This window comes from Athene cunicularia (genome assembly GCF_003259725.1).
Source record: "Athene cunicularia isolate RWA chromosome 2 unlocalized genomic scaffold, athCun1 chr2_part1, whole genome shotgun sequence".
Taxonomy (NCBI): domain Eukaryota; kingdom Metazoa; phylum Chordata; class Aves; order Strigiformes; family Strigidae; genus Athene; species Athene cunicularia.
Genome location: NW_020799095.1, coordinates 76,069,613 through 76,086,028, shown reverse-complemented (window position 1 = coordinate 76,086,028; position 16,416 = coordinate 76,069,613). Strand labels below are relative to the sequence as shown.

The window sequence follows — 16,416 nt, the reverse complement described above, 5'->3', positions numbered from 1 at the left end:
CCACCCACCCTTTCTTAAATTTTTTAAAAATTTTTTTGCATGCGATTTTTTTCCCGGTTTACTACAAAGAGCAGATAAGGTTACATATCGTACACTGGGAAAAGCTGCCAAAAAGATTAAACTATAGTCCTAGATTACCAATAAACCAATTCTACATCACAATACCCGCCTGCATGAACTACTTGGGCTGCGTCCTACAGAGCAGGCGATTACTTGCAAGAGACTTCTCCCCCTGTGCACAGCCAGAAGTGTGCCAGGTGATGTTAAGACTATTACAATGACTAATCACAGAAATGTTTGCAACCTGAAACAATTTCCTTAATTGTAATTTAAGCAATTTACAACTACTCCCATTTGTGGTGGGTCTTATGCTGTGAAAACTGTATGCTGAACTGTTGCCTGAATCAAAGAAATCAAAAAAGGCTTTTTTTTTTTTTACTTTTACCAGAATCCCCAAAGCTAAGATAAATATGCCAGCTCTTCTGGCCTCCTAGTCTAGCTTCCTTTTTTTTTAATTAAAAAAAAAAAGTCCCTTAAAATGTTTATATTTTAGGGTTTTACTTTAAATGCACATAAATGGTTGGTATCTTTCGTATTTGAGGAACGTGTTCTGGGTGTTAGGTTTTCTTTTTGGTATGGGTTAAATAAATGATTGTCCTAATGGTTCAGGAGCTGGACCCTTCTGTAACCTGAAGAGTTTGGAGACTCCAGACTTAAATCTGTTGGGTCTTTGTTTTCCATTCATTAAGGGAGATGGCAAGATCAAACTCTACCTTCCTTGAGCATTTGCTGGTTGGTGGCTGGAGAGTAAGAAAATTTCCTCAAGAGAAGATCAAACGATGCTACTTTAAAGGAAATGGCACCTAAGAGTGAAGGAGTCGATGAAAAAAATCCGATAACCCCTTCCTTTGTGAGTATGTGGCCTAACAATTTTGAATTGCTTTCAATGGTTAAGAAGGTGAGCAAGAGAAAGCACATACTGGAGTTTCCACTGTTTAAAAAAAGTGAAAATAAAACAAAAATTGAAGCTTGAACAAGGAAACACTGGATGAAAAGAAGTCTTACACCACACAAACACACACACTCAAACACACGCACACAGAATACTATGCATACGTGGACACACACAAGTAAGAATGTGTATTTGTATGGTAGGTTCTTGGAAATAGACATTCTTAGCAAATATGGATGACAGATCAATTGTAATTTATTTTCTTTTAACACTGTATCATCATAAAGAAAACTGGTATAAATGAAAAAAATCTATTTCAAATATCTACATCTAAAATTTTAGGCAGTGAAAAAGCACTTTGTTGACAAGGAGTGTGGAATGATGAATGTTAATTGTCAGAAACTGCTGAATGCCTTTTTTTTTTTTTAGTTGCCACAAACAAATTCACATATCAGAACAAACAATACTGCTAAATATTCCTTTTTGTTTTTTTGATTTTTTTTGAATTTTTTTTTTTTTGTTAAAACGCACCGGGGAAAAGAAAACAAAAAACTGGAAATTCATACATCTTTCAAAATTTGAAATTGAAGCAATATTTAGAACCATAGATGAAGAAACACTGTGGCATTGGTGTAATATACACAATGCACTTGTTTTTTTTTTTTTATCTGTAATGTACATCAAATACTTTACAACAATGCATTAACAAAAGGCAAGAAACATCTTGCTGTACAGAGGAAACCCCAAATGCAACTTGAAGCCTAGATTCACAATGAATGAGGATATTAAACAAAGTGTGAGAAGCTGTTCCCCATAAAGTATGTACGCTGCTCAGTTACTTGTGCTTAACTCTTGACCCACATCCACTGTCATGTTCTCCCTCCTTCCTTCAGCCACATTCAATACACAGCACCGAACTTCAGACTCTACAGGCCAACAGTAAAGTTGTCCCACACTGTAAAATATATATATATATATGTATATATATTTCTTTCTAATTACTCCCAGGTTTAGCTTTCATATCTTTTAGCCTTCTAAAAAAATCTCTTAATTTTTTCCATACTGGTTATCTGGGCCCTCCTATGGAACAGGCTTTAACAAACTAAATTTGCAGGAAAAAAAATGTCTTGTGGTATGCATGCACATGCACAGTTCCTGGAGCTTTTGTATCTGCCCAAGTCTCAAACCCAGGAGTCGGGAGAGGCTGGATAGTGGCTTGTTTCATAGTTAAGTTCACTATAGGGACGAGCAGCTGAATAGAAGTCGACGTAGTTGCCAGTTGACTTTAGTCCCAGGTGCATGTTGTATTCGCTTGCAGGTGGACGATGATGCACTTGGTCCTCAAAGAAGGACTCATCATAGTTTCTTGTTGAATTCTGAAACGGCTGATATGGTTCATAATCTTTTCTGCTGGGCTCCTGTGGAACTGGCTGTGTTGAAACCTGAAAGATAGTAACAAACCCACAGCTTGTTAGATACAACTTACTGTGGACAACGGGATGGAAGGAGGAGTAAATCTCCTGTTTATCATGTTGGAAATGCAAAACTGTGCGTTAACATCTACTCAAGGTATTGCTTAGTAGTGATTTCACAGCTTTACCCCGTCATTATATTTCTCTACATTTATTTAATATTATTATTAAATACAATTATTAATACTATTGCTGCTAAAGAAACTGGTTTACTTCAAAAGTAGTTCAAGCAGCGTAGATTACAGTTAGTTTCATAACTATAAGCTCTGACTATTGCAGCTATATAATGCAAACACCGATGACCAAAACTCAGCCTTGAAGAATTTGAATGGAAGCAATATACACTCAAAAATGCTAAATATTTTGTCGCTGCCTTTGCCGCAAGTGAGATTTAGGGTGACACCATATCCTTAAGAACCATTTATAGTCTTCAGGGCACTGACACAAGACAATGTCAACCTAAGTGCCCTGAAATGTGTTCTTCTGCTACTGTTAAGCAGAACCGTCTTCTTACCACCTCCTCAACACTTCATGTTGGCAACCTTGTGTTGTTGCTGCATTCTAGCAAGTTGCCTTGAAGCTGAAATATTTATGATATGCAGGAAAAACAATCTCAGGAGCCCCCTAAGCTAAGTTTGCCATGAAGTTTTTTTCAGACAGCCCTAGCGAGTCTCTGTTTTTATAGTTGGGACTTAATTAAAATCTGATATTTATAAACACAGGCTAAGTACCTTAGTGGAACACTACCTTTCACTCTATGCTACCTCTCTAAGTTTGGGCAGACTTTGTGACTGTAAAATTATATAGCCTTTCAATCCTCAAATGCTCAGCACTGGAAATACTGATGCTCAGACACTGGTGTCAGAAGATTTTACAGATCCAGATCCTGCTGACTCTGCAAGAGTCAGAAATGCTCCTTTGAGAAGAGAGGAAAGTTGCACTGCTATGTCCCAAACTCTGTGATATTCTTTCAAAGCACGCCTGGATTGGACTCTATGCGTAGAGTGCAAACAACTGCCTACACCTTTAAAAATCTGACAAGACTGGGCCCAATACCAAAACTACACAAGGGAGCAGAACTACTCTAGCTTCTATTTCTAGTACTGCTATCAAGGTGTACGGGACCTTTAGCCCCTCATTTCATTTCACATATTCAAACACAGATGTTTAATTTTGTACACAGGAGAAGAATTCTATACCAAGCAACCTATTTATATGCCAAAGAGTTAGGTACAGTCAATTTTTGAGCAGAAAATAGGGGATCGAAGTAGTGTTTCTGGGTTCTTTTTAGCTAAAAACATTCTGATATGTCAGTCATAAACTTGACATTTCGGTGAGAAAGCAAGCAGGAAAAGGGTGTGTGTGTATTTTAATTTTTTTTTTTTGTGTTTTCTTTTATCTCGCTCTTGCCCCCGAAATCAAATTAGTTGATTCATGACTGCAGAGTGTACCTGCTGTTACAACACCTCATACCACTATTTTCTCTAAAGACTGCATTAATTAGAAGGGCTTAATCTATTTAAATGCAATAAAAGCAGAAACACCTTCATGCACTGAACTGGCTCACGCAAAGAAAGAATATGATGCACCACAGGAAATACTGGCTGATTAAAACAACAATAAAGAGAAATGAGGTCACAGAATATCAGAAATGCTTCACCTTAAGTTTGTGAATTAAAACTGAAATATCAGTCTCTTAAATGGAGATTTCAGGTCATCTCGTAAAAATTTTCAAAGAAACATATTTTTTATCAATTTTACTAAATATTCATTTACCTGTCTGATACTAGTAAGAATTTTCAGTGCTTTTCTTAAATGTTTCCAGCCTCATTTATCCAGTTGAAAAAATGACGTAACTTTTGCATATTACATAGGGAAGTTGTACAAATATTAAGGATCTGTGGTAATTAAGGATAAGGTAGCATTATCTATAATGATGAAACAAATTCTACAGCTGCAGAAAAAGGTCTGTTTTCCAGGGACCAAGGAAATACTATACTGAAAATAGCAGCCATATGAATGTCACAGGTTGATACTGCAACAACCCTTTTTCTGTGAGCACATCAGCCTGGCAGCCATGCTGCCAATTACATTTTTGTAATGCCCATCTTATTCAGATGCACTTACTGTTTCCTGGTTTTCAGGAACAGGACATGTTTGGAGTCCCAAAGGCTCTAGACTGAATGGCTTAGGTGTATATACATGGGAAAGTATCCTTACCAATGAAATGCTAGTTTTTCTCTTGCCCATGCCCTGATGCATACTTTAAAAAAAAACCAAAAAACCTTGTTGCAGTTATGCTAAATGGCAAATCTGAGGGCTTTAGCTACACCTAAGTAGAGTGTGCATGCCCTTGCAGGAGATACAGGCAGTTCTTTCTCCAGGCCTGTTAAATACTTCAGTTTTTGCCAGGATGCCTTAGCACATGAGCTGTGCGGTGTCAGCAGTAGTGCTGAATTTTAAGATGGCTATACTCACGTAAGTATGGCCAGACTTCACCAAATTCACTGACATGGGACGTCACGAGATAACAGCGACAGGAGAAGTGCCCACTAATGTTAGCTTGGCTTTTGTAGCCTGCATCACACATATCCAGAACTTTAAAGGCATTCAGGTCCCAAGACCCTCTTGATTTCATTACGAGTTACAGGCTTAAACATCTTGGATATTTTTTGTGCATATGCTGGCATAATCTGTTGGACAGTTTTGAAACTTGGGCTGAAATTGTCTATTAGCATAAACAACACAATTTGTTTAAAGTCAGTGTAATTGCTAGCATTTGCACAAGCAGGTGACTCAGTTCCTCTAATCTATACTTAGATTTTCTTTGTGATATTCTTCTTCATCTCCATGTAAAATGTTACACTGGTCTTTGCCATCTGAAACAGTAAAATTTTAATCTCCGTACTTACCTGGTTATGTTTGATATCTTCAGCAGGTGCACCATACGAATTCCTGTACAAAGTTGAGATTCCAGTGTTCTGAGCTGGAGAGAGAAAAAAGGAAGGAAAAAGCAGGTTTACCAAACATACCTCTTTGTCTTCGAAGTGAATTCTTAAGGTTTCATTAAATACATTATACAGTGCCTGTTTTCCCCACAAAAAAATCTTTAAAAGCATCTGCAGACTTCTGTTTTCGCTTCCTTCCACTAAACAGTCATAATCTTTGCTTTGGTGTACATGCACTTATTAATGGCAACATGTGCTATGTTGTGTTCATACTAATCTTGTGCACGTCACATAAAAATCAACAAAAAAATTCATATGCAGCTAACATTCAGGACTATATTTCATGTTATATATGGGAATTTATATCACACAGACGTTAAACAGGTAACAGTTGTAAATATTGAGATTAAGAAACATTTCAGTATCTTCACTTCAGTTGGATGATGTGGATTATTCATCCTACGGTGCTTTTGCTATATTGTGAAAATTATTCACGGAGAAAGTGATTAAATGTAACTGAAAGATGAGTTATGCAAAAAAGTAATCTGTAGTTACACTGCAGAGGTCTGGCCAAGATAGTCTCAAATCATGAACTGCTCTCATTCTTCTAAGATGTCCTACTACTAGAATGCACAGACAAAACTAAGCTGAGCTGGAAATCAGAAGTAATTGCAAAGACAACATCATACAGTTCTGCAAAAATTTATTTCCCACCCTGCCCAAAAAACCCCAGATAAAAAGCTAAGGATTTTCCCCGCAAAGCTGACTTCACTCATCACTTTGATTTGGCTATCTAGCTGAAGCTTAGTTTGCTGGTCGAACTAGAAAGATTGTTGCTATTTCTCATATTTGAAACAATATGAGAGCAGCATTTGGCTGCTGCACACTGTTCTTACTGGGCATGCATTATTAACTTTGCAGACATTATAACCAATGATTTAATGCTCTCATGAGGACTGTCATAAAAGCACGTGCCTGAAATAAAAAATTGAGTAGCTGTGAATCAAGAGTAATCAGTGGAATTGAAACATGTTGCTCACGTGACTTCTCTCAGGTCTCAGTGCAATGGTATAAAACCTGGAGACAGCAAGAGTTGCTGTTATTACCTTCACAACTCAAAAACCTGTGGGGGTGAGGACTGAGCATCAGAGCTGAAAGCTGGGCATGGGATTCATGCTAGTCACATCACTATGAAGAATCACAGTTACTGTAGAAGTAACCACTCTTTCTTCCTTTGGCAACATGCTAGCATGGATCCCAGCACATACAACTGCCTGTCTTTCCCCCCACCACTGCACCCTCTGTGGAGAAAGGAATGGCACAGCGTTCAGTCAAAGGCTGACTGTAATACGCCACCTCTGATCTTCACATCTGCCATGGGTTCCGTGCTGAGGGTGTAATTTTTGTCAAGAGTTTGGCGTACTGCTCCATGTTGCTGCTTTACAGATCTCGTTGTGTTGTTAAAGATATCCAGGGTGTTCTTGAAACAGGATAAAGACAGAGCTTATATGGTGGGGTGATGAGCCCTAACAGCTGGAAAGAGAGATTTTTTCACTTCACAGCCATTAACTAATAGGGGTGAAAAATTTGTTCCTTGAAGAGCTGCATGCAGCTACTGAGACAATGCATAGTCCTGTGTAAGTAAATGAAGAAGTGCTCTGGAGTTCTCCAAGGAATGCAGCAGGATTCCTTCTTTAAAGGTGGGAAGAATACCAGCTATAGTAACAGATGCTGGTTGGTCTTTTCCAGTGGTAGGCACTCTTAATTCTACCTGTGTGCTAATAGATGCCAACAGATGGAAATTCTAACTGCTTGAGTAGTTTGTCATAGATGTTGGTGCTGAAGGGTTGATCTGCAGAGATTCTCTCTGTTCAGGCTGGATTTTGTCACCTAACTTAAGTGATGTGAGACTTGACTGTTATTTCAGTGTTTTTTATATTCCTGTTGCATCCTCTGCTTTAGTGTTTGAAAACCTCACTGCTGATGACAGTCTCTGGTATCAGAGGAGTCCACATCAGCATTGTTATTTCTGGTGCGTCTCAAGATGGCATGACTCTCAGTAGTACAAATGACAGATCTTTCCTTGATACCATCTTTTTCATGCTGTTTTTCTGAGCTGTTTGCTTGCCCCACAAAGTGCTAGAAGAAGTTGGGTTATACAGATTCGTCTTCTCAAGATCCAAAGATAGTCAGTGTTTCAGCTACCCATTTTGTGAAGTGCTACTTCTTGGAAAAAATGAATGTGACATTCAATGTGTTGCGACTCATTATCAGAGGAAGAATTTCTTATAACTATTTTGTCTTCATGTATATAGATAGCAAGATAAGCAGGGTTGAAGTTTCATGCATGCAAGTTTTTAGCCAAGCATAACTGAACATACTCAGTACAGATGGGACAATACAGTTCATGGCTGTTTGATGTCAAGAATAAAAGGCTGGTATAAGGTGCAACATCTGAGGGTTTTATGAAGAATCTGATGAAAAATAGCAAACAGGACACATGCTAATTTCTATGTTGTTCCTATATGCAATCAGTGAGACTTCAAGGAGTCTTTGACCTTTCGATCTTTTTATAGGTATATAAAAAGGAATATGGTGCATATGTTCCACTAATAATCATGACTCTTACAAAATTAGAAATTAGTCCAGAGTTGGTGCATAGCTGTCCAATGCACCACTGTGACATTTGTACTGGTGTGGTCACAAATGTCACATGCCAGATTGATGACTTACAGTCTCCTAGATCACAGATTTTGTGATGGAAAATGGGTATTATCAGTTTATGAAAACAGTCTATTTTGCTGATTTCACTGCAGTGATATGGATACAAATTCACAAAATTAAAAAAAAGAAAGTAGTATTCTTTCCTTAATGTAATAAAAACATATCAAATGCTTGGAAATGAATATCAAGACTTCCTGAACAAGAAATTTTGGCTTAGTCTAGCTGGGAGGCTGAGATAATTCTGTGTCTGAAAGAAATGTAAGTCAAGCAATATAGCTGCTAGCAGTGCATGCAGCCTTGCTCCAGTACCTGCTTCTGAACACGCAGGCAGCATCCCTGGGAACTCCATTCCCACTCTGCCATGCTTCAGTGAGCAGTTGACTCTTGCTGTCCAAAAGCAAAAGGCAAATAAAAAAGAAAGGAGAGAATGAACTAGATGAATGTACAGATACTGTGTGGTTAGTATCTGATTTTTGCAGTTAATATTGTACAATCATAGTTAAATTATCAGAAAGAAAGTTAATTTTCTTTTTTAAAACATGGCAAGAAAAAGGAAGGGGCTACAAGGAGTAAGAGATGAAGATGTTCTAGCAGCCACACTTTCTTACAGAGATGTGAGAATTGTAGCTGCAGATGAAATGATTTGAGGAGTGATGAGTGTGTGTGTGTGTGTATGTGTATTTTATGCAGTATCTAAACATCAGCACATGATAGTACTGAAGAGGTACTTTTTCTAGGGAAAATTGTGAAGGTTCTAAAATGAGTACTATGATCAACCTGCAGTACTTTGTGGTTGCACTGCATAAAGAACATTGTAGAAAAATACCTTATTTTCTTCCCCCTGTTCAGTTTTCAAGGTGATGTTGGTTAAAAAAAATATCATGTAGTCCTGCATATAGTTTTCTTCAAAGCTGACAACAGTTTTGAAAATTACATCATTCACTGGTTTATGTGACAAAAGTATCACTGACCAAAGCCATTCCCATATATCCCAGTCACTTCATTCATGGCTTAATATTTGGCTTTTAGTTCATGTAAGTATTTATTCTGAACACATTTACAGACACTTCAAAATACCGAGGTGCTAGTCTTTAGCCCTCAGAAACACAGACTGACAGTAAGAAAGGAAGGCTCAACAGGACAGGTAATCATTCTCATCTGGTATTGTGTAATCTGCGTTTTTGGCTATAAGCAGCAGGACTTCATTTTCTAAAATTTAGTTCAAGACAGTAAAGGAGAATGCCTCTATGTCAAAAATTTCAGGTAACAGAGATCACTACCTGTCACTACAACTGCCACCTTCCTGCACAATGAAAGAGGAGGTAAGGGCATGAGAAAAGATTACAGTGTATTATGGGTTCTTAAAGTAATAATAAATTCAAGTAACCTGAACATCTGTAGCTATTGTAAGAGATAACGATGGTTGGTTGTGTTCTGAATGTGCAGGGACTTACAAGTAAGTTTAAATAACAAAAGTATAGATGATTGATTCTTGACACCAAAATAAAATAAATAAATCAGAAGGTGTTTCTGCTTGTGGAAATGAAGATACAGGGTGCAGACTGTGATGCACATATTAATTCAGTGAAGGAACTAACAAAGTAAAAGGACCTTATGAGTAGGAGTCCCATTATAGTATACAGCAACCTTATCTTCCCTGTTCTCTAGGAAAATATCATGGCATAAATAAAATTATCACATACACTTATAGTTCCTGTTTTTTTTTAAAGGAATATAATAGTTTTTGTCTTAAAAATATACTTTAGGTGATAAAATTTTATTATTGGTTATTATTTTCTGCAGAGAAGATGGATAGTAAATATACAAGACATCATAAACATGTGAAGTGAAGAGGGCAATGAGAACTTTGATACTGTTCCTCTATTTTTAAGCTGTCCTTGTGAAATCGATAGAAGTTATCATTTTCAGCCAAACTGTTTACTTCATAGATTCTCCATTTTTCCCAGAGGTTTCCTGACAACTCCCCACAATGACAAGAAGCCAACATTTCTACTTCGAAAATCCATCAAAAAACCTTCATTTCAGTCCCTGCCAAGAGGTCATAAAATTTTTGAACTATAAACTGAGAAGAGCTTTGGAGAAGAGCATGGAGACAGTCATGGATAAATTGGGACTACAGCTATGGCTCTACATTCTGTATAAATCTGTAAGTCAAAGAAAGCTTTGTGTAATACATCAGCTTGGCACAAAATACAAGAGCAGCTCAAAATATGTATGCACCAGGTGAAACCTGAAAAAACATTTATCTAAGTCCCACAGGCTCTGTGGATGTAATAGCTATAATGCACTGTCTGATGCACACAATGAAATACAGGCACTGCAATGAACTTGCCACACAAACTTATACTAAACCATACGTGTAAAGCCAAATTGTCTCACAATTAAAACCACACATTACTAATTTTATCTTGTTTTTTAATGAAATATTTATTATTTAATGAGCTACAAATATGTTACACAGATTTCATGTTGAATGCTGACAAGCAAGACTCCTTCTGTCATTTTCTTTTGTTCTTAAAATAGTGCTTAATGTGAGCTGAGACCAAATGAGCACAGATTTGGTGATCTGAAAGAGAGAGAAAGCAATGTGTTAATTCCATTTTCACTTGTACAATGGTCATGTAAGATTGTGAAATATTGCTACGCTTTTCAATTTGATTTTGGTTTTGATTCTTCTCACTGAGCTCAGTAGCTAGAAAAACAGTTGATAGCTGAGCATGATGCTGAGTTTCTAGTTTCCTTATGAAAATCCCACCCAAGAGATCAATAAGAACAGACAAAACACAAGCAGATATTAAAGGAAAACAAGATGCAAAAATTAAATTGGAGCAAAGGTTTCTGGGGAAGTACAAACCTCACACTGAAAAATATACTGAAAGAGAAAGGAAAGTAGGGAAACAGGAATGGAAGAAGAAAAACACTACAGTAAAAGAGAAAATGAAAAGGTTTGGGAAAAAAGAAAACCCTTTTTTTTTTAATGTGTGGAGAGAGACAAGACTATCTGTAAGGAAACACAGATTTTCCACACGGAAACACTTTGGTTTTGGTGAACCTTCTGATATAATCTGGTAGTCTAAATGTGCAGATACAGCTAGAGCAAAACACTAATGTTTCTGCCTTTTCAGCCTGCTGCTCTTACTCCTGAGATTCCCTCCTCGACAAAGTGCTGAAAAAAATGCAGTCCTGTCCTTCACAATCACACAAGTAAGAACCACTGAAGTGTTCGAGAGAACAACCTTGTGCACTGACTATGAAATACTCAAAATATTACAGATACATAAAATGCAGTACCTTGACTGAATCTGCTGCAATCTCACGCAGTACCCTGCAGATGCTGTTCAGAACACTTCTCATTTCTGTGGTTTCCAAATGCTGTTGACTGCCATTCTTCTTCTTCAGATTGTCACGTTCATGCTAATAACTGTTCCACATTGCATTTTCACACAAATTCAAAGCCTGGTCTTTAGGTTTTGATTACACAACAGTGTGTAACACAGTAGCTGCAGTATGATTATCATCATATCCCGAATGCAGTCTTGAAAGCTAGTATGGATGGCTTGACATGAATCAGCATGTTCCTGGTGTCCCAAATGAGCTGAGGAACACAGAGACAACCTGTTCTGGCATCCGCTGAGCAAAACTTCTACAGAGGTCATGGGAGAAGGTAACAGGCATTCAGAAAATGCAGAGTGACTCCTCACTGTGATTTTTTGCTTGCTCTGAGGTAGCATTTGGAGAAGAGGACACCATGATGATTGGCACTATATAAACGTAACAAAATATTCAAGAGAGGTTATAGAAGCCTGTGGAATGGTGATGGAGACCAATATGTATTTTGCAAGGGAATTAATGAAGAAGTGCAGTACTGGGCAAAGCACTCAAAATGTTACGATTACCAAAACAGGTTAATGAGCTCGCGGGTGGAGAGAGGCCTTCAGTGAAACCTGCAATAGATGCCATAACAAACACAGAGAAAATTGTTGTATTTAAATCAGCCCAGCTGAGAAAGCAGCATGGATAGACTTTATGAACAGCTACCAAATTTCCTAGAAATGACTGCTGTGCAAAATAAGCTAACTTGTCCTGGAAAGCCATTCCCTGCAAAAGAGAGGTGTTAGGGATCACTGCACATGCTCATTGTCATGCTTGCAGAAAAAACACTAATTAATTCAAAGTGATCTACCAACTTCCTTCTGAAGCGAAAGAAAACATAAAATTAAAAAGAAATGTAGAATTGGTTTTAGAGCCTTTCTTCTGTGAAGAAATATTCTCTTCACAAATCATTTTCACACAGCACTGTATTCATAAAGATCAAATATTTCTTCAGTTGTATTTCTCAAGGTGGCTTAAATTTTGGAATCAACCAAAGGCAGGATGACTCTTTTCTATAATACAGTAAACCCAGCCAAGCCTATAAAATCAGCCATCTATCACAGCTGATTTTCACATATGCTATGCAAGCATAATCTCACCTGTCATGGTGTCTTTCCTAGAAGTGTGTTCACCCTTATTTCCATGGTAAGTGGCGTTTGTTCCAGTTGATTCATAGTCTGTTTTTCTTTCTTTTAGGCTGATCATTTCCCGAGGTGAGGCTGGGGCACTTGCTAGATCACAAAAATGGATTTATTTTTTCTCGCTACACATGACTGAAGGTATTTTTTAATTCCAGAGTAAACTCTAGAGTTCACTAAAAAAACATTTTAGTCAAGTTTATATTTGTTAGCATACTAACATTAAGCTGTTTGAAGAAACACTACCACATACGGATGAAAAGAAAAGGTGCTGTTACTTCAAGTATAGGACAAATCTATTTATGGGACAGTCAACTCTAAACATAATTTTCGTTCTGAATGTTTTACTCTTTTTCATTTATACCAATGTCTAAGATGATCATTATGAAAAAAGTACAATAATGTTTTTTTTTCCCCCTTCAGCTTTTCAATTTCTTCATAACTTGTGGAAACTTCACGGTATAGGCACTTCCGTTTTTTTTTTCTCAAATGGTTGTTTTATTTCAGTTGAAAAGACTGTTAACTTTCAACTGTGCAGAAAACCCCTCATAAAATAGTTTCCTTCCTTCTCTGTTGAAAATAAACAAACCAAATAAATGAATCTGATGGAGATGGGAAGAAAAGAAAGTTGTTTTTCATAGAAAACATGTAGCAAAGAATGCCTAACACTTAAAGGTAACTCAAATAATTTCTCTGTCTTTAAATATCATACTTTTTATGGCAAACAACTGCCATTAAAACAACAACTACTACTTTAAGGTATTATTAAAACTAACTCCTTCATCACCTATACTCATGGTATGGCTAAAAGAAGTACAAGGTGACTAGGAGGAGAACTGGGTTTGTACTTGAATCACATGTACTGGAGAATGTGAAGATGATCACTGGTGCTGATCATGACGACTTAGAGCTTGTGATGCTTAGGAAAAGGAGAAAAGCAGAGGGAAAAATAATGGCTTTCAAGTAAACTGACTTCAATGTATTTAGGTGTTGGTAGATACAATGCACTTCCTCTTTTGTGGAGGGAAAGCGAAGGAGTACAAGGTGAGTGGCAGAGCACCCCAGAACCTTGTGAAGGCACAGTGGTACAAAAACTTAAGTGATGGTGCTTACTTCCACATCCTCCCCTGGCTTCACCCACATATTTGATATCTCAAAAGAACTTCAAAAGCAGTTACAAAGTCCTTGCTTAAAAAGAAGGAAAAAAAAAATTTTTAAAAAATTAAGACATGCTAATTTGTGAGGTTTGATTGTGAGTTATACCTTTCAGCATCTCTAAACTGTTACATTTTTATAGTTAAGGAGCAGGGAAGCAGTTGTACTTAACTAAGGAGTAGGGAAGCATAAGTGATGCTGAATCCTGCTTAGATTGGTTCTGCTGGTCCTGGCCTCTGAATTTACAGAGCAAATGCGGGACAGATGGTTTTTCTTATGAAGCTGTTAGAAGTGAAGATTGCTTTTAAACTGCTTGTCAATAGTGATGTAATTCTAAACCTGATAATCCAGCAGATATAAAAAACCATGACATTAAATTACCAAATCACTTATTTGGAATTTGAGTCTAACAGGGAACAACCCAGAATGCAAACCTTGAAAAAGTTACTAACACAGGGATGCATTTTGTTTCACATACACCAGTAATGCTTTTAAGCACTCTGGTGTTTTGAAGAAAATTGACAGATAAAGACAAAACCCTCTCTCTCTGTTCCCTGTGGGAATTATGTCTCTCTTTCCATGTGAGAACAACTTCTTTCTGTTAAGTGTTAAGATCCAGAAGCGCCCTCTTTCAGAGTTTTTACTGAAAGCAGACATAGAATCATTGGTTGACATTATACTGAAAAGTGATATCAAGGTTTTCTGCTTGTATTGTTAAAGGACACAGAGAAGAAGACAGAGCTCTCCCTGCCAGCTTAAGCATCTTATCACCAAGTCCTAGGGATGCACGGGACATTGTGAGTTCATTTACTTCAACTCTTTACCCAAGGTAGGATCCAGTATACAAAAACAATTCATGACAGATTTTAATCTAAAACTAAGTATCTCTAATGACAGAGATCACATAACTGCTCCAAGCAGCCTGTTTCAGTGCTTTGTTTCCCTACCATTAGGAAATGTTCCCTGACGTCTAGCCTGATTCCTTGCTGCTCATTATTTCCATTTGTCTGCTATGAAAGTAGAGAAAGTTCATGCTGTTCCTCTTCACAGATGGCTGTTATGTGCGTGAGGGCTTGGTGTGTACCTCTTCCTACTGTCCCCATCTTATGTTTCTCTTATTCGAGTTAAACATATACATTCAGCATGTCCTCATATCCTTATTTCTCCATCTCCTGATTCATGTGCACAACTGACAAAAATTCTTACATCGTTTCTAAAGAACTTTTGTCTAGTCAGATATTCTTATAATTTATTTGTAAAGGATTGGATCCTTTTTTTCCCTTTGGACAGTATCTGCAGTTTCTCAGGATAACTCTGAATTCCAATAATGGTACTCAAGGTATGTGAGTTTCTCCCAGGTTTATGTCACCTGCAAAAATAATAGGCATCCTTTGTATATTATCTAGGTCATTAATGAAACCACTGAAGAGTGCTGGGCCCAAGGTAAACCTCTAAGCAAAGCATCCTTCCATTCTGTCAATAAGCAATACCCATTCTTTAGGAATGGTTTTAAGTCAGTTTTCTATTTACCACACATGACATTTTCTAGACTGTTTGCTAGCTTGCCCTAGTTTGTCTATAAAAATCTTTTGTGAGAGTCTTACTGATTACAGTAGATTTCATTTACTGACTATTTTTTCCACAAAGTGTTTTAATTCTGTTGTAGCAGGAATTCAGGTAGATTTTGTAAGAACAAATTGTATCAAACCAATGTTTGGATTTGATATGGATACTACTGGACAGACAGTAACTTACACTACTATGCAGAAACAGATACTCTTCGTTAAGCAGTATCTTATGTTCCTACTACCTTTGAGTGCTCAGATTGTGACTATTTGTTCCAGCCATTTTCTAGAATGAAATTGAGCTGACTGGTCTGCAATTACACGGGCTCTTCTTCTTTCAAAAACAGTCACAGTATTTGTCCTTTTCCAGTCTTATAACTGATGATGGCAGTAAGATTTAAACCAAAATTTCTTTAAGTGTATTCTTTAAGCAACAGAGTAACAGATTTGAGGAGACAGTTCTGTCAAGAGACAGAACTAAGATCTCAAGGCCAGACATTTTAAGTGCATTGTAATTACAGTCAAAATAAGATTCTAGAGGACTTTGGAGGAACAAGAGCCTTTTATGGACTTGTGTAATGACAGCTTTTGAAAAATAAAGAGCAGCTCTCACTGTTCTTCTGGCTACATTTTCAAATTTCCTCAGTGGTTGCTCTGCAGGACTAAGATGCAACTTCTAGATAATTAACAAGACAATTTGCTTAAAAGCAAGACTATGGCACAATGCTGATGGCAATAATCAGTTTGGTTAGTTTTAATCCTGAACTCTTGGTATACCTATGGAATGACAGCATTTGATTAAACAAGTAGTAAAAAGCACACTGAAAGGCTGACTTTGTGTATCTTAGAAGACTTTCACTGGGAATGGTTTTATCTAACCTAGGTATGTTCTACCTTAGAATAAGCTGAGGGGAAAATGTGCAGATTTCTGAATAGAAAAATTAACACTGCAGCGTAAGTTGAGATACTTACATTGTATCGATCATACAGATTAATGATAGCTGGTGTAAATATGCCATCAACATTACATGAAAACCTGTTGTCAAACTTTGTGAAACTTACATATGG

General features: G+C 37.2%; 1 protein-coding gene across 7 annotated transcripts in view; it reads right to left on the bottom strand.

Moving 5' to 3' along the window:
- Positions 1–1,189: 1,189 nt before the first annotated feature.
- The window catches only part of LOC113476639 (catenin delta-2), a 266,375-nt gene continuing 251,148 nt past the window's right edge, over positions 1,190–16,416 (bottom strand). For 3 of the 7 annotated variants that reach the window (XM_026842471.1, XM_026842467.1, XM_026842470.1), the window contains 4 exons: positions 12,590–12,721; positions 8,406–8,483; positions 5,337–5,410; positions 1,190–2,394 (listed from right to left, as the gene is read on the bottom strand). In XM_026842471.1, the coding sequence (XP_026698272.1) occupies positions 2,134–2,394; positions 5,337–5,410; positions 8,406–8,483; positions 12,590–12,721 (545 nt within the window). In that variant the 3' untranslated portion in view covers positions 1,190–2,133. The remainder of the gene's footprint in view (positions 2,395–5,336; positions 5,411–8,405; positions 8,484–12,589; positions 12,722–16,416) is intronic. The other 4 variants (XM_026842472.1, XM_026842466.1, XM_026842468.1 and 1 more) reach the window with 2 other exon arrangements.